Here is a 22,213-nt window from a genome sequence, read left to right on the forward strand (position 1 = left end):
AAATGTTAGCTAAGTTGAGGTGAGAAAGAGCTCATGAGTTTATCAATTGAAAGCAATGCAGATCTTCTCTATACACACACACACACACACACACACACACACACACACACACACACACACACACACACACACATTAGGCCTCTAGCCTACCCGATGAGCTTTCCCGATGTTTTCCTGAACTTTCCAATACTTTTCTGATGCATTTCAGTCACTTAGCCTACTGATGCGAATAAACATTTGTACACTTTCCCATAGGCGATTCAAGTAATTTGACATATTGTTTAAAAAGGTCATAAGGCCTACAATCGATTTAATGAATTAATAAGTGTTGATTTAATTTATTTATCATTGGGAAAGGCACAGCGCATGGAAGAAAAAAGTGCTGCAGGAAGCGGTGCTGGAATTGCTGCAGATACAGTTGAAGTCAGAAGTTTACATACACCTTAGCCAAATACATTTAAACTCAGTTTTTCACAGTTCCTGATATTTAATCATAGTAAAAATTCCCTGTCTTAGGTCAGTTAGGATCACCACTTTTATTTTAAGAATGTGAAATGTCAGAATAATAGAGTGATTTATTTCAGCATTTTATTTCTTTCATCACATCCCCAGTGGGTCAGAAGTTTACATGCACTCAATTAGTATTTGGTAGCATTGCCTTTAAATTGTTTAACTTGGGTCAAACATTTCGGGTAGCCTTCCACAAGCTTCTCACAATAAGTTGGGTAAATTTTGGCCCATTCCTCCTGACAGAGCTGGTGTAACTGAGTCAGGTTTGTAGGCTTCCTTGCTCGCACACGCTTTTTCAGTTCTGCCCACATTTTCTATAGCATTGAGGTCAGGGCTTTGTGATGGCCACTCCAATACCATGACATTGTTGTCCTTAAGCCATTTTGCCAGAACTTTGGAAGTATGCTTGGGGTCATTGTCCATTTGGAAGACCCATTTGCGACCAAGCTTTAACTTCCTGAATGATGTCTTGAGATGTTGCTTCAATATATCCACATAATTTTCCTGCCTCATGATGCCATCTATTTTGTGAAGTGCATCAGTCCCTCCTGCAGCAAAGCACCCCCACAAATGATGCTGCCAACCCTGTGCTTCATGGTTGGAATGGTGTTTTTCGGCTTGCAAGCGTTCCCCTTTTCCTCCAAACATAACGATGGTCATTATGGCCAAACAGTTCTATTTTTGTTTCATCAGACCAGAGGACATTTCTCCAAAAAGTACGATCTTTGTCCCCATGTGCAGTTGCAAACCGTAGTTTTTATGGCAGTTTTGGAGCAGTGGCTTCTTCCTTGCTGAGCGGCCTTTCAGGTTATGTCGATATAGGACTCGTTTTACTATGGGTAAAGATACTTTTGTATCGGTTTCCTCCAGCATCTTCACAAGGTCCTTTGGTGTTGTTCTAGGATTGATTTGCACTTTTCGCACCAAAGTACGTTCATCTCTAGGAGACAGAACGTGTCACCTTCCAGAGCGGTATGACAGCTGCGTGGTCCCATGGTGTTTATACTTGCGTGCTATTGTTTGTACAGATGAACGTGGTACCTTCAGGCATTTGGAAATTGCTCCCAAGGATGAACCAGACTTGTGGAGGTCTACAATTTTATTTATTGGCTGATTTCTTTTGATTTTCCCATGATGTCAAGCAAAGAGGCACTGAGTTTGAAGGTAGGCCTTGAAATACATCCACAGGTACATCTCCAATTGACTCACATTATGTCAATTAGCCTATCAAAAGCTTCTAAATCCATGACATGTTCTGGAATTTTCCAAACTTTTTAAAGGCACAGTCAACTCTGACCCACTGGAATTGTGATACAGCGAAATAATCTGTCTGTAAACAATTATTGGAAAAATTACTTGTCATGCACAAAGTAGATGTCCTAACCGACTTGCCAAAACTATAGTTTGTTAACAGGGAGTTTTTCCTAGCCACCGTGCTTCTACACCTGCATTGCTTGCTGTTTGGGGTTTTAGGCTGGGCTTCTGTACAGCACTTTGAGATATCAGCTGATGTAAGAAGGGCTATATAAATAAATTTGATTTGATTTAACAAGAAATTTGTGGAGTGGTTGAAAAACGAGTTTTAATGACTCCAACCTAAGTGTATGTAAACTTCCGACTTCCACTGTAAATTGAAATACATTTACCAAATGATATAATTACTACTGTCTCTATAAATAAATTAAATCATTGAAAATACTACACCAGCATAATTTAGCCACATAGGATCAATAGCTTTTTTAAATGCTGTAGATTGTGTTTTGTCACATAATGAGCACATAGGCCTAGTCTACAGTCGGGAATCCTGCAATTGGGCATTTCACACGACAAATATAAAACAGCTGATTGTTGAGTTGTGGATGTCAATGAACAGCAGGCAGCAGCTAGAAGGTATTTTGCAATATTTCAAAATACAATTGGGGAAAAAGTCTGAATAGGTGAATGCCACTGGCAAGTTGGTGGACATGGATTTCCTCATATTGTAGGCCTAAAATCTGTGTACCCACTCTTTTCATTTGCCTACGCTATTGATTGCATTTAAGACATGGGTCCTTCATTTTGTTGATCTCAGTATGTGAATGTCGGAGTAGCTTGTCATTCTTGTCATTTGCTTGGAATAAAAATATATTATTGTAATGTGTCCAGTTAGGTAAAATGACGTAGAATTTCAGGAAATTATTTTAGAAAAGGCCCTTTTTTCCTCTGACCCACAAACTCCTCTGCCCCTGGTCTTCAGGACTGAGCCCCAAACTTTATGAAACTTGGGTGATGGCCCAGATCCAGAGCATCCCAAACATGCTCAGTGGGTGACATGTCTGGTGAGTATGCAGGCCATGGATGAACTGGGACATTTTCAGCTTCCAGGAATTGTGTACAGATCCTTGCGACATGTGGCCGTGCTTTATCATGTTGAAACATGAGGTGGTAATGGCAAATGAATGGCACAACAATGGGCCTCAGGATCTCGTCACACAGTGGCGATTTTAGCATGTAAATCTTGGTGGGGCAAACTTTTTTATGCATGCCAGCAAAGCCACTACACAGCACTAAAACAATACATTAATTGCACTATAACAGTGACAAACTGTTAGGGCCTACATAAAGCTGCCCCAACAGCAGAGCTTTCTTTTCAGCACCATGGAGTGAATCCTTACCACTGCTACACCTGGCTATCAGTGGAGTCTTGTCTGGCAGCGAAACAGTTCATTCAGCCTAATTTACTGCCTTTTAAAAAAACATAGCTGATATGGCTGACTTGCTTAAACAAATGTGGTTTCTACTGACAATTGAGATGTACAAACTATGGCATAAGGGGACGACGAGCGAATAAGAGACAATCCGTAATTTTGATTAAGACATTAATGAGCGAGCTAGGACGGACGTAGTCAATAACTATTTGTTCAATGACCTTTAAATGGCGTCAGACCAAGGCTCTGCATCGGTCCTCGTGCTCCTAGACCTTAGTGCTGCTTTTGACACTATCAATCACCAATCACCACGTTCATTTGGAGAGATTGGAATCCCTAATTGGTCTACATGGAAAAGTTCTGGCATGATTTAGATATTTCGGAACGATATCAGTTCGTGTCTGTTGATGGTTTGTCCTCTGACAACTCAATTGTAAGTTTCAGTGTTCCTCAAGGTTCCATTTTAGGACCACCACTATATATTTTTACTATAAATTTTACCTCTTGGTGATAACATTGTTTCCGAATGACAACTTTCACTGCTATGCGGGCGATACACAGCTGTACATTTCGATTCAACATGGTGAAGCCCCAAAATTGCCCTCCCTGGAAGCCTGTGTTTCAGACATAAGGAGGTGGATGGCAGCAATTTTTTAAATTTTAAATTCAGACAAAACAGAGATGCTTGTTCTAGGTCTCAAGAAACAAAGATCTTCTGTTGGATCTGACAATCTTGATGGTTGTACAGTCGTTTCAAATAAAACAGCGAAGGACCTGGTCTCGACCTTTGTCTTTATTGAACTCATCTCTTCAGTAGGTCCTATGATTAAGTGTAGTCAGGCCCAGGGGTACGAAGGTGAACGGAAAGGCACAGGAGCGATGAACCGCCCTTGCTGTCTGCCTGGCCGGTTCCCCTTTCTCCACTGGGATTGTCTGCCTCTGACCCTATTACGGGGGTTGAGTAATTGGCTTACTAGTTCTCTTCCATGCTGTCCCTAGGAGGGGTGCGTCACTTGAGTGGATTAAGTCACTGACGTGATCTTCCTGTCCGGGTTGGCGCCTCCTCTGGTTTGTGCAGTGGGGGAAGTTTTTGTGGGCTATACTCAGCTTTGTCTCAGGGTAGTAAGTTGGTGGTTTGCAGATATCCCTCTAGTGGTGTGGGGGCTGTGCTTTGGCAAAGTGGGTGGGGTTATATCCTGCCTGGTTGGTCCTGTCCGAGGGTATCGTCAGACGGGGCCACAGTTTCTCCCGACCCCTTCTGTCTCAGCCTCCAGTATCTATGCTGCAATAGTTTGTGTGGGGGGCTGGGGTCAGTCTGTTATCTGGTGTAATTCTCCTGTCTTATCCCGTGTCCTGTGTGAATTTAAGTATGCTCCCTCTAATTCTCTCTCTCTCTCTCTCTCTCTCTCTCCTCTCCTCCCGGAGGACCTGAGCCCTAGGACCATGCCTCAGGACTACCTGTCCTGATGACTCCTTGCTGTCCCCAGTCCACCTGGTCATGCTGCTGCTCCAGTTTCAACTGTTCTGCCTGCAGCTATGGAACCCTGACCTGTTCACCGGACGTGCTACCTTGTCCCAGCCCCGCTGTTTTCGACTCTCTCTCGCTCTCTCTCTACCGTACCTGCTGTCTCGAACTCTGAATGCTCGGCTATGAAAAGCCAACTGACATTTACTCCCGAGGTACTGACCTGTTGCACCCTCTACAACAACTGTGATGATTAGTATTTGACCCTGCTGGTAATCTATGAACATTTTAACATCTTGGCTGTTATAATCTCCAACCGGCACAGCCAGAAGAGGACTGGCCACCCGTCAGAGCCTGGTTCCTCTCTAGGTTTCTTCCTAGGTTTTGCCTTTCTAGGGCATTTTTCCTAACCATTAGTGCTTCTACATCTGCATTGCTTGCTGTTTGGGGTTTTAGGCTGGGTTTCTGTATAGCATTGACTGATGTAAAAAGGGCTTTATAAATACATTTGATTTATTGGTTCATCACTTTTGAAATGTACAGCGTTCTTATAATATTCTCCCTGTACACCAAGTCAGAACTGTAGGATAAATAAAGGGGGCATATAAGCAAACAATGAAAGCTTTTACAATATTGGATGATTACATTTTTCTCTAAAACAGGCTATAGGCTACATGTGCACCACCAAGTCAGAACTGTATGCTAAGTTATGAGGGGGGAAAGTGACCAAATGATTAGGTTGCGGAACATGGGCTACTAACTAGAGGTCGACCGATTAATCGGCATGAATGATTAATTAGGGCCGATTTCAAGTTTTCACAACAATCGGTAATCTGCATTTTTGGATGCCAATTATGGCCGATTACATTGCATTCCACGAGGAAACTGCGTGGCAGGCTGACTATCTGTTACGCGAGTGCAGCAAGGAGCCAAGGTAAGTTTTGAGCTAGCATTAAACTTATCTTATATAAAAACAATCTTCACATAATCACTAGTTAACTACACATGGTTGATATTACTAGGTTAACTAGCTTGTCCTGCGTTGCATATAATCAATGCGGTGCCTGTTGATTTATCATCAAATCACAGCCTACTTCGCCAAACGGGTGATGATATAACAAAAGCACAATCGTTGCACAAATGTACCTAACCATAAACATCAATGCCTTTCTTAAAATCAATACACAGAAGTATATTTTTTTAAACCTGCATATTTAGTTAAAAGAAATTCATGTTAGCAGGCAATGTTAACTATGGAAATTGTCATTTCTCTTGAGTTTATTGCACGCAGAGTCAGGGTATATGCAATAGTTTGGGCCGCCTTGCTCGTCGCGAACTAATTTGCCAGAATTTTACATAATTATGACATAACATTGAAGGTTGTGCAATGTAACAGCAATATTTAGACTTAGGGTTGCCACCCATTCAATAAAATACGGAACGGTTCCGTATTTCACTGAAAGAATAAACGTTTTATTTATTTATATTTGACCATATTAATGATCTAAGGCTCGTATTTCTGTGTGTTTATCGTATTATAATTAAGTCTATGATTTGATAGAACAGTCTGACTCAGTAGTTGTAGGCAGCATCAGACTCGTAAGCATTCATTCAAACAGCACTTTCCTGCATTTGCCAGCAGCTCTTCGCAATGCTTGAAGCACAGCGCTGTTTATGACTTCAAGTTTATATCCCGAGATTAGGCTGGCAATACTATAGTGCCTATAAGAACATCCAATAGTCAAAGGTATATGAGATACAAATGGTATAGAGAGAAATAGTCCTATAATTCCTATAACTACAACGTAAAACTTATTAACTGGGAATATTGAAAACTCATGTTAAAAGGAACCACCAACTTTCATATGTTCTCATGTTCTGAGCAAGGAACTTAAACGTTAGCTTTTTTTTGCATGGCACGTTGCACTTTTACTTTCTTATCCAACACTGTGTTTTTGTATTATTTAAACCAAATTGAACATGTTTCATTATTTATTTGAGACAAAATCATTTTAATGTATTATATTAAGTTAAAATAAGTGTTCATTCAGTATTGTTGTAATTGTCATTATTACAAATATATATATAAAAATCGTCCGATTAATCGGTATCGGCTTTTTTTGGTCCTCCAATAATTGGTATCGGTATTGAAAAATTATAATCGGTTGACCTCTACTAACAGCTTACTACACAACATACACTTAGTATTACTTTCTTAGCTACAGTATACATATCTCCTGGCATATTACATAATTTATGCAACAGCATACAATACATTTTTGGACTCACCTTGTTATACTGGGCTCACTTGAACAGGAAGGTGGCGCGGTGGTCCTTGTGGGCAAATTGTGTCATCAAACTTTGTCATCCAAGTCTGGCATTCTCTGGATTCATGGTGCTTCAAGACAACTAGGAACTCTGAAAAAACAAGGTTGAATCATGAAGTCAGTGATCTTCAGGTCGGAGCTCTAGAAAGAAGTCCGAGTCCCAGATTTGGAATTCCGAGTTGGATGACCGTTCAAAAGTTGTCTTGAACTCACTGAAGTCTGAGATTTCCAAGTTTCCATTTGTTTTGAATGCGGCAGAAGTCATGCTAGATTGTCAGCAGGGCCAATGTATTCAATATTTTCTGGCCCATGGGGTTGCATGTGAATGTTTATCCTTTTAAGCTTGGAAAAGAGACCCTTAAACCCTGACTTGGACCACACACCTTCTCCACTGAATAGCAGGCTAGTGATTGCTTTGCAATGCTTTTAATTAGATACTTATTCATTCCAAGCCACTCATTGTTGAATTTGCGATTTCCAACTTAGCCGATGAGCACCGACACATTTTATCATGAATTGTTCTTCATCTGACAAGGATTGAAAGGGATTTGACAGTAGATTGTCGACTTGATTCATGTTGACTGCTTGTCTAGCTAAGATTTTGAAAGTATGATGTTGACATGATCACTCCAGACAAAGCTACGGTAGATATTTGATTTCAAAACAGGCGACACATTTGAGTTGTTTGCTAAATCCCTGAATTGTATTTTATTGAATCTATTTAACTAGGCAAGTGAGTTAAGAACAAATTCTTAGTTACAATGACGGCCTACCTACAGGGTCAGCCCCTGGAGCAAATTAGGGCTACGTGCCTCGCTCAAGGACACATTGACAGGTTTTTCACCTTTTCGGCTCGGGTATTCAAACCAGCGACCTTTCGGTTACTGTCCCAACGCTCTAAGCGTTAGGCTACCTGCCGCCCAAATGAATGACGGGTCGCCACGGTATCTGTGCATTCAAATTGCCATCGATAAAATGCAATTGTGTTCGTTGTCTGTAGCTTGTGCCTGCCCATGCCATAACCCCACCGCCACCATAGGACACGCTGTTAACACCGCCTTCTGCCCGGTACAGTTGAAATCGGGATTCATCTATGAACTGCACACTTATCCAGCGTGCCAGTGACCATTGAGTAGGTATTTGCCAATTGAAGTTGGTTCTGCCCACTGATTAATTTGCTCCCATTGGAAACGACAGGCTGTGATCTATCTTGGGTTATTTTTTTTATTATTGAAATGGTGTATAAACTATGATGGAGTGGAGTTTAGTCTGCTGCTTGACCAAACAACTAGTCATAAAATGATGAAGTCGGCCTAGGTCATCGAGTGTCGCTCTTGAAAATTCCACCCTGCAACCCCTTCCGCTTGAAAACATTCCGCTTGTTCTTGAGGGTCTGTTTGCCACAGGAACTGCGCATATTCTATGCACTTTCCACAGCAGTTAGGACGGTGGGGTGATGAGTAAATCTTTCCCAAATAGAGTGCACATTATGTGGTTTACAAACAAAGTTTATTTCCAATACACCGGAATTGCATTAAAACGTAGACATTGTTTTGGACGAGTTTACTGTTTACTGGCAAGCAACCCGTACAAGCAGTATGAACCATAATAGATCATATAAAAACATGGATCGTACTAAACACAGCGCGAGAAAATAAATATCGCGAGAGAACAGCATACATAACCGCTCCCCTGCTTGTTATCAAAGCCGTGAATACAGTCGGAGGTTATTCTCGAATTTAAAATTTGTTGTTATTTTGCTGTGTTCTTTTACAATGGAAATTCTAGAGCTCTTGCCATCAAGCTTCGGATATGTCATATTTACATACTTTTATAGCTGGATCATGTTGACTTATCTTGGTGTTAAGGTTGGAGCTGCCAGAAAGAAATACGATGTGAAAGTAAGTACATGATGTTTCTGGATGATGATGATGATGCAGAAATTAAATAACTGTGTTGCAATGCCAGATAAGTACATTTTAGCACTGTAATCCGTCTGGACATAGCCTTCTTCTGTTCTGACCCGAGTTTATATAAACGAATTCCAATCCTGCTCAAATTGGGAGCTTCATTCAGTGTCAGTCGGTCACCTCTTGCCTTGACCGTACTTGAGGTGTTATGTACTTGGGGCTAAAGCAAAACACATTGAAGTGAACTTGACCTGCGCTATGTATAGTAAGTAGTCTGTTATGCAAACAACAATATGTACATGAGAAATACAGGTCACCTGATGATGCAGACGTTGTATATGTTAATGTCTTTCCCCTCTTCCATTATGCCAAGTATTTTGAATCTTGTCTCCAAGAACTTGGCCCTAATGCACCCCTACTCCATCCTAACGATGATGATGCAGTTGTAGTAGATGGCTACTACTATCCCTATTGCTGGTACAGGAGCTCAGAGAAAATGAGTATTACTATGCCACTTCTCACAGAATTGTTTTTCTCCTCCACTGGGCAGTACCCTACCATGTACAGTGACAAGGAGCAGGTGTTCAACTGCATCCAGAGGGCCCACCAGAACACATTAGAGGTCTACCCACAGTGGCTTGTGTTTCAAACCATTGCAGCTCTTGTCTATCCAGTACGTATCTGCTTACACAAACCAGCATTACCAGGTTACATCACTTACACCGCCACACACATGGGTTGGATTTAATGTCAGTTTACATTTGAGTGGCTCTTTCACAACCACATTCAGAAACTAGTAGTCACCCATTTTAAAATCCTCTAAATCCTCTTCCAAATTACTGCATGCTACTACCTAGTTGAACAGCATTCTTTTGTCAACTCACACACAGTGCACTATTGGCCTTATCCCTGTGTAAATACTGATAGATAAACGCTTCTAAAGAAAGGTTTATCACCAGTGTAATTTTCTGATAATAAGTAAGCCAAGTGGGAGTGGCATACCATGTTCTCTGGATGATCATTGACAGCATGTGCTGCATTTCTGTCCTCTTTACACAACCAACGACAGCACATACTAGTATAGGCCACACCTCACTGGTGTTGTGACAATGATTCAGCGTCTTCTCTATTTGACAGTTCACTGGCTGTTACACTCTCCTACTTCCTCACTCTGTGTTTTACCCTTTTTATTGTTATCCAATCACTCATCCCTCCACTTATAAGACTTATGCAGCTGTGCTGGGAGCCATCTGGGTCACCAGCAGGTTCTCCTATGCCTGGGGTTACTACACCGGAGGTAAGACCATCTGTTGTAATGACATTGCACATCATGACATCAACATCTCTTATCTTTGTTTATTACTTTTGAGCCAGTTTCCATTCAATAATTCACAAACAGGGTCACAGGGCATGAGTGAAAAAGGTTAAACTCCCAATACACTCCTTGTAGATTAGATATGTTTTTAGCAACTGTTTAGTATTTCAACCATAACTGCATTTCATCATTATTGTATACCATTATGAAAATTAGTACTACAGCTGTATTTTGTGAAATGTGTTGAAATATCCCCACATTCTGCAAAATGGTAGCAGGTAATGATTGGAAGAATCGCACTCTTATTCAGCATTTTATAAATGGCTGTAAACTATAATAATTATATTCCCCCTCCCAGATCCAGCCAAGAGGATGAAGGGTGCCTATGGGTACATTGGTTATTTTGGAGTCATCATTCTTTCCATCGCAGTGGCTTTGCAGTTGCTTGGAGTCTTGTGAGCCAGCTAGTTCTGTCCCCTATTTGCCCTTTTTACTAAAGAAATATATCTCTTGCAGTTGCTTGTGCCTTTTTATTCAAACAGCCACTATGATATCATGTAGCTGAAAAATATATTTTCAATTATGATAGTCTTTCATTTCTGTCGTCTTACCAGCGTGTAAACAATTATAGGCCTATGTGTTACTGCAACTTAATTTAGTTTTGTTAGCTGATACTGTGAGGACCAAGATTGTGATGTTTTTTTTATATGATTATCAGGCATTTGTAACCTTTCATGCCCATGTACTGACAACGCTATGTTAATAAAGATGAATGGAAACATTGTCAGAAGTTATTTATCTCATATTCAACCATGTTATTAATTCTTATGTGCTAGACTTGATATATAATTTTCCGAAGGGTAGAGAAATATAGAAGGCAAATAATATGACACTTGTGGTCTCTTGACTGTTTCATGTAAATTGGTGGACTTGTACATCAAACTAGGTCATGAAACAATCTACCAACCAATGGTCCCCCACACCCCTTAATATGCCAGTGAGATGCAGACAGTAGCTTAAACTGTTGTGACCCACTGGCCCATAGTGATTCTCTGTGATCACTGACTTCACACAGCTCTATGAATTCTCTTTTCAAAATGTTTTTATAAAATAGTGCAATTGAAACACTTAAGTAAGGTATCTCCTCAATTGATATTGAACAGTATATGTCAGTTAGCAGGCCCAGTCCTGGTTGTAGCCTACAGTGTCTGTTTGCAATGGAAGTTTATGAATGCCCATCCATGTGAGTCCCTGTGCTTATGGATAACTTGTATTTCCTTTAATCTCGGCAAGGTCAAATTAGGAAATTAATCATTTTAGAATTTTTCTAGTTGAAAAACGAAAATTGGATCTCAACTAATGTTCTTGTTTATGGTTTCCAAATTGGGTATAGAGTAACAGAAAACAAATAAAATATATCACATTTTTTATTGAAATGTTTTCCTTTTGTTCATACCTGGAAGTACACTCCCCCAAATATATTCACAGCACAAAGCCGGTTGAACTGCAGTACTGTCAGCAGCACAGAGAAAGGATTCGACATTTGTGTGACAGGAAGATAAAAATAGTAATGTTAGCTAAAATGCTTAACTTATCATGAAGTTAGCGTGCCAATAGAACTAACTCAGCGAAGCGCAAAAAGTATGAATGACCTGACTTTGCAGAGGCCGTATCACCCTAAATACTCCACGGCCAATGCAGATGTCAGATTGACCATGCAGTGCCATTCAATTAGTCCCTCTACTAGTAGTAGCTAGCTAGTGGATACAAATTAGCATGAAAGGCGCTCCATATGAAGCCTCTGACCACATTTTTGGATCAAGCATACATTGTCTTTAAACTGGCTTTTCCTGCCTAACTGGCGGGCCGGTGTGGCGAGATTACTTGATCCGTTGGTATATGACAACACGAGCGCTTATTTCAAAGAGCGCTCCATAAGCCACTCCTCAGTGGGCATATATAGGCATGTCAGCGGTGGAAAAAGTACCCAATTGTCATACTTGAGTAAAAGGAAAGATACCTTAAGAGAAAATGACTGAAGTGAAAGTCACCCAGTAAAATACTACTTGAGTAAAAATCTGAAAGTATTTGATTTTAAATATACTTATAAGTATCAAAAGTAAATGTAATTCCAAACATATATTTAAGTATCAAAATGTAAACTACACATAATTTCAAATTCCTTATATTAGGCAAACCAGACGGCACAATTTAATATTTTTTTTTAATTTACGGATAGTCAGGGGCACACTCCAACGCTGACATAATTTACAAATGAAGCATTTGTGTTTATTGAGTCCGCCAAATCAGAGGCAGTAGGGATGAGCAGGGATATTCTCTTGATAAGTGGGTGAATTGGACCATTTTCCTGTACTGCTAAGGATTCAAAATGTAACAAGTACTTTGGGTGTCAGGGAAAATAAAAAGTACATTATTTTCTTTAGGAATGTAGTGAAGTAAAAGTTATAAAAAATATAACTAGTAGAGTAAAGTACAGATACCCCAAAAAACAACTTAAGTAGTACTTTAAAGTAATCCTGCCTTATATACATAGACTTGGAATCACTGGCCACTTTAATAATGGAACATTAGTTACTTTAATAATGTTTACATACTTCTTTACTAATCTCATATGTATATACGTTATTTTATTCTACTGTATTTTAGTCAATGGAACTCATTCCATCTGTTGATGAAGCCACCTGAAATAAATGGCTGCATACCAATTGTCAAACCCTCTCCTCATGGATATCCAAGCATTGGATATGTGTAAGCATTGACTACTTTACACCATTGTTAAATCGCTGAGATGAGAATAAATGTGCAAGTCCACGCTTTTGGAGAAGGACAATATTAAAACGTGTACCAGTGCAACATAATAGCTCTGCCCACTAGGGCGTGCGCTTTTTGAAGTAAGCGCTCGTATTGTAGTATTTCAACGGATCGAGTTGCCCTACCGGTGAGTACAGTACACTGTGGTACAGTGCAGAGCAGATCTACAAAAATACGCAACTGATGCTGACATTGGCATCTCTAACATCAAAGAGGCGTGGAAAGTGAACTGAGCAGGCGTGTGATTGAGCTCACTCGGAAGCAAAGTAATAAACGGCGTCTGGGTGGGTCCATAACGAACATAACAAATAAAAGGTAATTTATTACCTATGAATATTAGGTGACAGTTTAATTTCAAATGTTTGTTTGTTATTGCTGTTAAGATATTGTTGTATTTTGGGATACTGGGTCTTGCGTTGCGAACAACACGAAGGATCGTTCAAGGAAGGTCTGGTGCACCCAATGCTTTGAACAATAGACTGCGATCAAACTCACACATGGAGATGGAGCAGTATCAATTTATTTGAAACAATATTTAGCTATCGATTGATACACGTGTAAGTTATCATAATTAATTTGATTCAAGAAAACTACGTTTGTTCTGGTGGTTGTTGATTAGATTATTTGTGTTTGAGAGTTTAGGCGCTTTAGAGCATCGTAACAGCTTTGTGTTTACGCAGCTTGACCTAATTTTACACAATATAGGTGTAAAAAGCATTTATGGGGCACTAAATAGGTGACTCCTTAGCACTGAAAGCTCAGGTAAACCGAGTCGGCATAGCAAATAGCAGATGCTTGCCAACTAAACATTCGTTTCACAGTGCTAAACTGTTGGATTCTTGTTATAAATATAGCTAAATAGCTACCTCGTCCATTTTACGTGTTGATACACCACATGTGTCATGAAGCTATGCGGTATACTATTCCGTATGCATGGAGTAGGTACCTGGCACTTATGCCATCTCATGACCTAGTATCTGGGCAACATTTTACCAGTAGTGGGTTTGATAAGTAAATGTATTCATTGGGCAGGCATTATACATGAACTGTAGTTAGCTACCTAGCTGTAATAGTCAACTCCATCCCTGCCTGGGTCTCGTACTCTAACCCAGCTCCTTTTCCCTTCACAGCTCAGAACCATGTCAGGGTTTTTGGACAGCATCCGGTGCGGAGAATGCGAGTGCAATGTGGACTGGGGAGAGAGGCGAAACACCATTGCATCTATAGCTGCTGGAGTCCTGGTATGTTTTACTATCACATTTGACAACTGTACATCACTGTGAAGGGAGAAAGAAGGCGTATTCCTAAATCCTAATCCATATTCCTGCAGTTTTTCACTGGTTGGTGGATAATCATTGATGCAGCTGTGAACTATCCAGATGAGGCGACTTTCCATCACGCCTATCACGCCTGTGGTGTCATCGCTACTGTGGCCTTTCTCATGTAAGTCATGCTGTATTGTGAATGTGTCCAACGGGGTTGTGGTCAGTCTCATTTTAATTCAGGAATTCAGTCTGTTGAAATTCTCCTTGAAAATAAATTGAGCTCTTTCAACTTTTGCCTTTGGTACTTCTCTAGGATCAATGCTGTCTCAAATGGCCAAGTGAGAGGGGACAGCTACAGTGAAGGTTGCATTGGACAGACAGGTATGTGTATGAGAGAATGGAATAATCCTAAATGCATTCCTTTTCCTAACTGCATTCTATTCCTTGAATTTAAGATGTAGTCCTAAATGCAGAATGATGTAGATAAATCAAGCAGCTCAGAGCTGAACGTATGTGTTCGGTTGCTGACGTTGCTGAATGCTGGCCTCGCTCTGTGGACAATTCTTTGTTTTATTGTTTTATTTGTTTTTTGACTAAAATAGCATCAGTTTTGAGTCAGGAAATGTGTACTTTTCCACCTAAAATATTAGCGATTCTTGTATGTAGCCGACTGCCTCAGCAGTAACAACTGCCTATGAGCACCCTATGGGGTTAGACCCAGCTGCGTAGAAGCTTCACGATATGCCGTTATATGGAGCTTGATGTCACGGATAAAACATTTTGGGGGGTGAGAAGGAGCTGAGAAGAAGGTACCAAATGCCACGTTTTCTGATAAAAGATGCAGAGGATGGTTAGCAGCAATTTTAAATTGTAAATAAGATGTAAATACTCCTGCAGCCCACATTGCACCGCTGCGTGTTTAGCAAGCACTTCAGCGACGATGCATATGAACGGGATATGCAATCTGAAATGATGGGGACAATAAACTGAAGGACACTGAAAGATACAGCTGTGGCTGTATTTCCATGGGCTGGATCTGGTGCAGTGGCAAAATACAAAGGAACGTTTGAGAAGAGAAAGCGACAAAGCAAGCGTGCAGAGGTATGTAGCCTAGCCTGATTTGACATTTGAGGGGTTCTTATTGTGTTATTACCATTGCATCATCATGTAGGCATACTTTTGAATATATAGTGTATGCAGACACCCAGCCATTCAATCTCCATAGGAAACACTGGCAGTAGAATGGCCTTACTGAAGAGCTCAGTGACTTTCAGTGTGGCACCGTCATAGGATGCCACCTTTCCAACAAGTCAGTTCTTCAAAAATTCTGCCCTACTAGAGCTGCCTGGTCAACTTTAATTGCTGTTATTGTGAAGTGAAAACGTCTAGCAGCAACAATGGCTCAGCCGCGAAGTGGTAGGCCACACAAGCTCACAAAACGGGGGCTGCGTAGCGTGTAGAGGCAGTTTGGACTACGGAGTTCCAAACTGCCTCTAGAAGCAACTTCAACTGTTTGTCAGGAGCTTCACAAAATAGGTTTCCATGACCGAGTAGCCGCACACAAGCCTGAGTTCACCATTAGCAATGCCAATTGTCAGCTGGAGTGGTGTAAAGCTCGCTGCCATTGGACTCTGGAGCTGTGGAAATGCGTTCTCTGGACTGATGAATCACGCTTCACCATCTGGCAGTCCGACGGACGAATCTGGTTTTGGTGGATGCCAGGAGAACGCTACCTGCCCCAAAGCATAGTGCCAACTGTAAAGTTTGGTGGAGGAGGAATAATGGTCTGGGGCTGTTTTTCATGATTCGGGCTAGGCCCCTTAGTTCCATTGTAGACGATTCTGGGCTTCCAACTTTGTGGCAACAGTTTCAGCATGACAATACCCCCGTGCACAAAGCAAGGTCCATACAGAAATGGATGTCAAGATCGGTGTGGAAGAACTTGATTGGTCTGCACAGAGCCCTGACCTCAACCCAATCGAACACCTTTGGGATGAATTGGAATGGCGACTGCTAGCCAGACCTAATCGCCCAACATCAGTGCCCGACCTCACTAATGCTCTTGTGCCTGAATGGAAGCAAGTCCCCGCAGCAATGTTCCAACTTCTAGTGGAAAGCCTTCCCAGAAGAGTGGAGGCTGTTATAGCAGCAAAGGGGGACCAACTCCATATTAATGCCCATGATTTTGGAATGAGATGTTTGACGAGCTGGTGTCCACATACTTTTGGTCATGTAGTGTAGGCTTATGTGCTCTACACGTTAGCATATGTGCCCTGTGTATTTTTGACATGGGGAGTTGAGAGACAACAGACATTATGTCACCTTGCATTGCAAAACATTGGGATAAATGAATATAGACTATATAGTGTTTTGGGTTAATGTGAAAACGTATACCCACTAACTAACGGTCTCCGTCATGGAGGTTTATGAAAAGCAATCATTCAATAAAGTAAAGTAGCTACTAACTCGTTAGATAACTGTCCATTTGGCCAAGCTGGAACAGAGGTGCGTCTCCAATTCTTTTTTCGAATACGGAAAATAGTTCCCAGGGCACCAGAATTTGTGGGCAGCAAGATATGTGTATGTGACCAATAAAATGTTATTTGATTCATAATGTAAATGAACTGCTCCTTATCATTATGTGCCTCTATTTCTGTAAGAATTGTAGTCAAATTTTCTGGTAACATTCCTCATTCGTGGCATTGGAGCGTAATTGCCACAACTGCACCACCAGTCTGTGTTGATCCTGGGGATGGGTTGGGGCTGTAGTCCAGCTACTGCTACGCTTTGGAGGCTAGAGCAACGCCAGCCATCTGAAGCTCAATTTGCCTCAATTCTTTGTCCGAATACTCTGGCTCAAATAAATACGGTTCAACAACACCATCGGCACCCCTCCAGTAGTTTTCATCGCTCGTGAGTATTTCGTCATCAGACATACAGTATGTTTGTAGGTTGTTGATTCCTTTGTATAACTAATGTGTAACAATGTGCATCTGTGAATAAGGGCATAACGTTTCTACGTAGCAGGTATTTCCCAGAGAGCGCACATGCACAGTTGTTACCCATCGCCGCTGCTGTGGCAGTCGGCCACATAAAATAATATAAAATATTTGCAAATGTTTTAGATGGAAAAGTACACATTTCCTGACAACCGGTAGTACTTTTGACAAAAAGCTACTTCGACCGTACGCTTTCAATAAAACAAATAATTTGTCTACACTTCGCAGATTTCTGAATCATGTAATTTTCCAGCAACGTCACGAGTCACATGACCCATTTTTGCAGCTTTTTCATTACAGCACTAGGGGAAGAGGGCAAACTCCACTGAACTAGTTTAAATGTATTGAATCACTTGGAAGTTTCTGGATTTTGGGTAAACTTCTCCTTTAATTGGATTTTGGGGGCCCAGAAGCTGTGACTTTTTGCTCTTACAATACGCACACACACAGAGGGAGATTGGGGCGGCAGGTAGCCTAGTGGTTAGAGCGTTGTACTAGTAACCGAAAGGTTGCAAGATCGAATCCCTGAGCAGACAAGGTAAAATTCTGTCATTCTGCCCATGAACAAGGCAGTTAACTCACTGTTCCTAGGCCGTCATTGAAAATAAGAATTTGTTCTTAACTGACTTGCCTAGTTAAATAAAGGTAAAATAAATAATAAAATCTACACATACCCACATACAGTTTAAATGGCATCAGCTTTATGGACGCCCAACCAATTGTGTTATTATGTGGGGGTTTTTCACGCACAAGACATCCTCCAAACACCCCACAGGGCCAACATCCACGTTATTTGCAAGAGGAAGCGACACAGGTACGGAGGACAAAGAGCCGGATGCCTGGTCAAGACCCGGAGAAGGCGAGTGGGAAAGCTGCCATTTCCGTCAATACTACTCGCCAACGTGCAATCATTGGACAATAAACTAGACGAGGTACGATCACGAATATCCACCAACAGGACATCAAAACTGTAATATCCTATGTTTCACGGAATTGTGGCTGAATGACGACATGGATATTCAGCTAGCGGGATAAAAGCTGCACCTGCAAGATAGAACAGCACACTCCAGTAAGACGAGGGTTGGCGGTCTATGCATATTTGTAAACAACAGCTGGTGCATGAAATCTAAGGAAGTCTCTAGATTTTGCTCACCTGAAGTAGAGTATATTGTGATAAATTGCAGGCCACACTACTTGCCTAACGAGTTTTCAGCTATACTTTTCGTGGCTGTTTCTTTACCACCACAGACAGATGCTGGCACTAAGACCACACTCAGTCAGCTGTTTAAGGAAATAAGAAAACAGGAAACCACTCACCCAGAGGCGGCGTTCCAAGTGGCCGGAGACTTTAATGCAGGGAAATTTCCATCAACATGTTAAATGTGCAACCAGAAGGAAAATAATTCTAGATCACCTGTACTCCACACAGAGATGCGTACAAAGCTCTCCCTCGCCCTCCATATGGTAAATCCGACCACAACTCTATCCTCCTGCTTACAAGCAAAAATTTAAAGCAGGAAGCACCAGTGACTCGGTCTATTTAAAAAAGTGGTCAGATGAAGCAGATGCTAAACAACAGGACTGTTTTGCTATCACAGACTGGAACATGTTCCGGGATTCTTCCGATGGTATTGAGGAGTACACCACATCAGTCACTGGCTTTATCATTAAGTGCATCGAGGACGTCGTCCCCACAGTGACTGTACATACATACCCCAACCAGAAGCCATGGATTACAGGCAGTATTCGCACTGAGCTAAAGGGTAGAGCTGCCTCTTTCAAGGAGCGGGACTCTAACCCGGATGCTTACAAGAAATCCTGCTATGCCTTGTGACGAACCATCAAACAGGCAAAGCGTCAATACAGGGCTAAGATTGAATCATACTACACCGGCTCCGACGCTCGTCTTATGTGGCAGGGCTTGCAAACTAGACTACAAAGGGAAGCACAGCCACGAGCTGCCCAGTGACACTAGCCTACCAGATGAGCTAAATCACTTCTATGCTCGCTTCGAGGCAAGCAACACTGAGGCATGCATGAGAGCATCAGCTGTTCCAGGCGACTGTGTGATCACGCTCTCCGTAGCCGACGTGAGTAAGACCTTTAAACAGGTCAACATACACAAGGCTGCGGGGCCAGACGGATTACCAGAACGTGTGCTCCGGGCATGTGCTGACCAACTGGCAGGTGTCTTCACTGACATTTTCAACATGTCCCTGATTGAGTCTGTAATACCAATACTGTAGTGGCTCACATCAACACCATTATCCCAGAAACCCTAGACCCACTCCAATTTGCATACCGCCCAAACAGATCCGCAGATGATGCAATCGCTATTGCACTCCACACTGCCCTTTCCCACCTGGACAAAAGGAACACTTACGTGAGAATGCTATTCATTGACAACACCATAGTACCCTCAAAGCTCATCACTAAGTTAAGGATCCTGGGACTAAACACCTCCCTCTGCAACTGGATCCTGGATTTCCTGACGGGCCGCCCCCAGGTGGTGAGGGTAGGTAGCAACACATCTGCCACGCTGATCCTCAACACTGGAGCTCCCCAGGGGTGCGTGCTCAGTCCCCTCCTGTAGTCCCTGTTCACCCACGACTGCATGGCCAGGCATGACTCCAACACCATCATTAAGTTTGCAGACGACACAACAGTGGTAGGCCTGATCAACGACGAGACGGCCTATAGGGAGGAAGTCAGAGACCTGGTTGGGTGGTGCCAGAATAACAACCTATCCCTCAACGTAACCAAGACTAAGGAGATTATTGTGGACTACAGGAAAAGGAGGACAGAGCACGCCCCCATTCTCATCGACAGGGCTGTAGTGGAGCAGGTTGAGAGCTTCAAGTTCCTTGGTGTCCACATCAACAACAAACTAGAATGGTCCAAGCACACCAAGACAGTTGTGAAGAGGGCACGACAAAGCCTATTCCCCCTCAGGAAACTGAAGGTTTTTACCCTCAAGCCATAAGACTCCTGAACCGGTAATCAAATGGCTACCTGGACTATTTGCAATGTGTGCCCCCCCCTCCAACCCCTTTTTTTACGCTGCTGTTAATCTCTGTTTATCATATGTGCATAGTCACTTTAACTATACATTCATGTACATACTACCTTAATTGGGCCGACCAACCAGTGCTCGCTCACAGTGGCTAACCGGGCTATCTGCATTGTGTCCCACCCACAACCCGCCAACCCCTCTTTTACGCTACTGCTACTCTCTGTTCATCATATATGCATTGTCACTTTAACCATATCTACATGTACATACTACCTCAATCAGCCTGACTAATCGGTGTCTGTATGTAGCCTCGCTACTTTTATAGCCTCGCTACTGTATATAGCCTGTCTTTTTACTGTTGTTTTATTTCTTTACCTACCTATTGCTCACCTAATACCTTTTTTGCACTATTGGTTGGAGCCTGTAAGTAAGCATTTCACTGTAAGGTCTACACCTGTTGTATTCAGAGTACATGACAAATAAACTTTGATTTGAAATTAAAGATGGAGCTTCAGACCCTAATGAGTCCCTTCCACCTCATTGTATCACTGATTGCAGGAGCTCGTGTGTGGCTCTTCATTGGCTTCATGCTGGCGTTTGGATCTCTTATTGCTTCCATGTGGATCCTGTTCGGAGGCTTCGTAGTGCCCAGTAAGTCCAGCATTCCCACTCAACATGTGATTATGGTTATATAACCCAAACTAATAGCTTATAGACATTGAGCGGTCACTGTGCAAAAAATTGTAAAGAATGATAGTAAAGTTTAAAAAAAAAATATTTTCACAGAGAAACCTGTTGTGTATCCTGGTATTGCCGTTTTCTTTCAAAATGCATTCATTTTCTTTGGGTAAGTATTCTTCAAAATATTCTTCATGTTTTACCTTAATTAAATGTCATTTTCTGTTAAGTTATATGTACTATAGGTATTCTCATATTCCCTTGGAATGTATTTCTGGCCTAGTAGTGAATACGTCACTTAAATGTATTATAGTCTAAAATTAACTATAATACCTTTTAACTAGAACTACATTACAATACATTGTCTATGCTAGTTATTTTCTCTAAATAGACACCCAGTCTTTTCTTGCAGGGGCTTGGTGTTTAAATTTGGACGCACTGAAGACTTGTGGCAATAATGATTTCTCTCCATGTCATACGATCTGTTCTCTTTTTCTGAGACAGTCTACGCTTTGTTCAATCAAAACACCTACTTTCTGTTTTTCAAGCAATACAAAATATTCATTTTGTATGATAACTTTTTTTTTAGCTTTTAGATTAACATTGGTAAATTGGTTGTACAAATGCACTTTTTACAATATAAAAAGCACAATTTGCAATTTCTCTTAATGCAATGTTATTTTATTTTCACTCAAAGTATGGAGCTATTCTGTTACAATTTACCATCTTACATTATGTATAATGGAAACCTTCAAAAACAGATTATTTACAATACCCATTTGCACTCTAATGATATATTTTGCTCCTTTTGATGAGGAAATGTTCATTATTAAGGTACAAACATCTGAGGGGGAAAATATAGGACATATATATGTATATATCTCGGAGGGTTAATGTTGTAAGTAGATTTACTTACTGTACATTTACTGAAAATAATTGAACCTTCAATGTGGGCAAACAAAAGTTTTACAATAACTTGTCTAGATGTGGAGTCTCTAATTGAGTAGTTATACTGAACCATCATTTGAAGGTTCTTAACTCAAGCTGTAGTTTGTGTGGTTTGATTCAAGGTTTCAATGCGTCTATTCTTTGACTGTATTTGACTGTAATGCTTATACATTTACAGTACTTGTATATTAACCTAACCAGGAGGTCACTTTTCTGATCCTGAACCACCATGGCAGCATTAAACACAAAATGTACAACACACAC

General features: G+C 41.3%; 2 protein-coding genes across 3 annotated transcripts; both read left to right on the forward strand.

The window, feature by feature from the left end:
* The first annotated feature begins 8,590 nt into the window (after positions 1–8,590).
* mgst3b (microsomal glutathione S-transferase 3b) lies at positions 8,591–10,997 on the forward strand. The gene is made up of 4 exons (XM_014159960.2): positions 8,591–8,890; positions 9,450–9,572; positions 10,124–10,196; positions 10,573–10,997. The coding sequence occupies exons 1-4, from the start codon at positions 8,765–8,767 to the stop codon at positions 10,671–10,673; spliced, it is 423 nt and encodes a 140-aa protein (XP_014015435.1). The 5' UTR covers positions 8,591–8,764; the 3' UTR covers positions 10,674–10,997.
* Positions 10,998–13,147: 2,150 nt separating this feature from the next.
* On the forward strand, positions 13,148–22,210 carry LOC106579881 (transmembrane protein 50A). Of its 2 annotated transcripts, none has more exons than XM_014160254.2 (7): positions 13,148–13,361; positions 14,177–14,287; positions 14,377–14,489; positions 14,625–14,692; positions 20,882–20,974; positions 21,110–21,170; positions 21,414–22,210. In XM_014160254.2, the coding sequence occupies exons 2-7, from the start codon at positions 14,186–14,188 to the stop codon at positions 21,457–21,459; spliced, it is 483 nt and encodes a 160-aa protein (XP_014015729.1). In that variant the 5' UTR covers positions 13,148–13,361; positions 14,177–14,185; the 3' UTR covers positions 21,460–22,210. The 2 variants fall into 2 exon arrangements, with proteins under 2 accessions (XP_014015729.1, XP_014015820.1); XM_014160345.2 differs by having other exon boundaries at positions 13,265–13,603.
* The last annotated feature ends 3 nt before the right edge of the window (positions 22,211–22,213 follow it).

The sequence above is a fragment of the Salmo salar genome, chromosome ssa01, assembly GCF_905237065.1.
Source record: "Salmo salar chromosome ssa01, Ssal_v3.1, whole genome shotgun sequence".
NCBI classification, from domain to species: domain Eukaryota; kingdom Metazoa; phylum Chordata; class Actinopteri; order Salmoniformes; family Salmonidae; genus Salmo; species Salmo salar.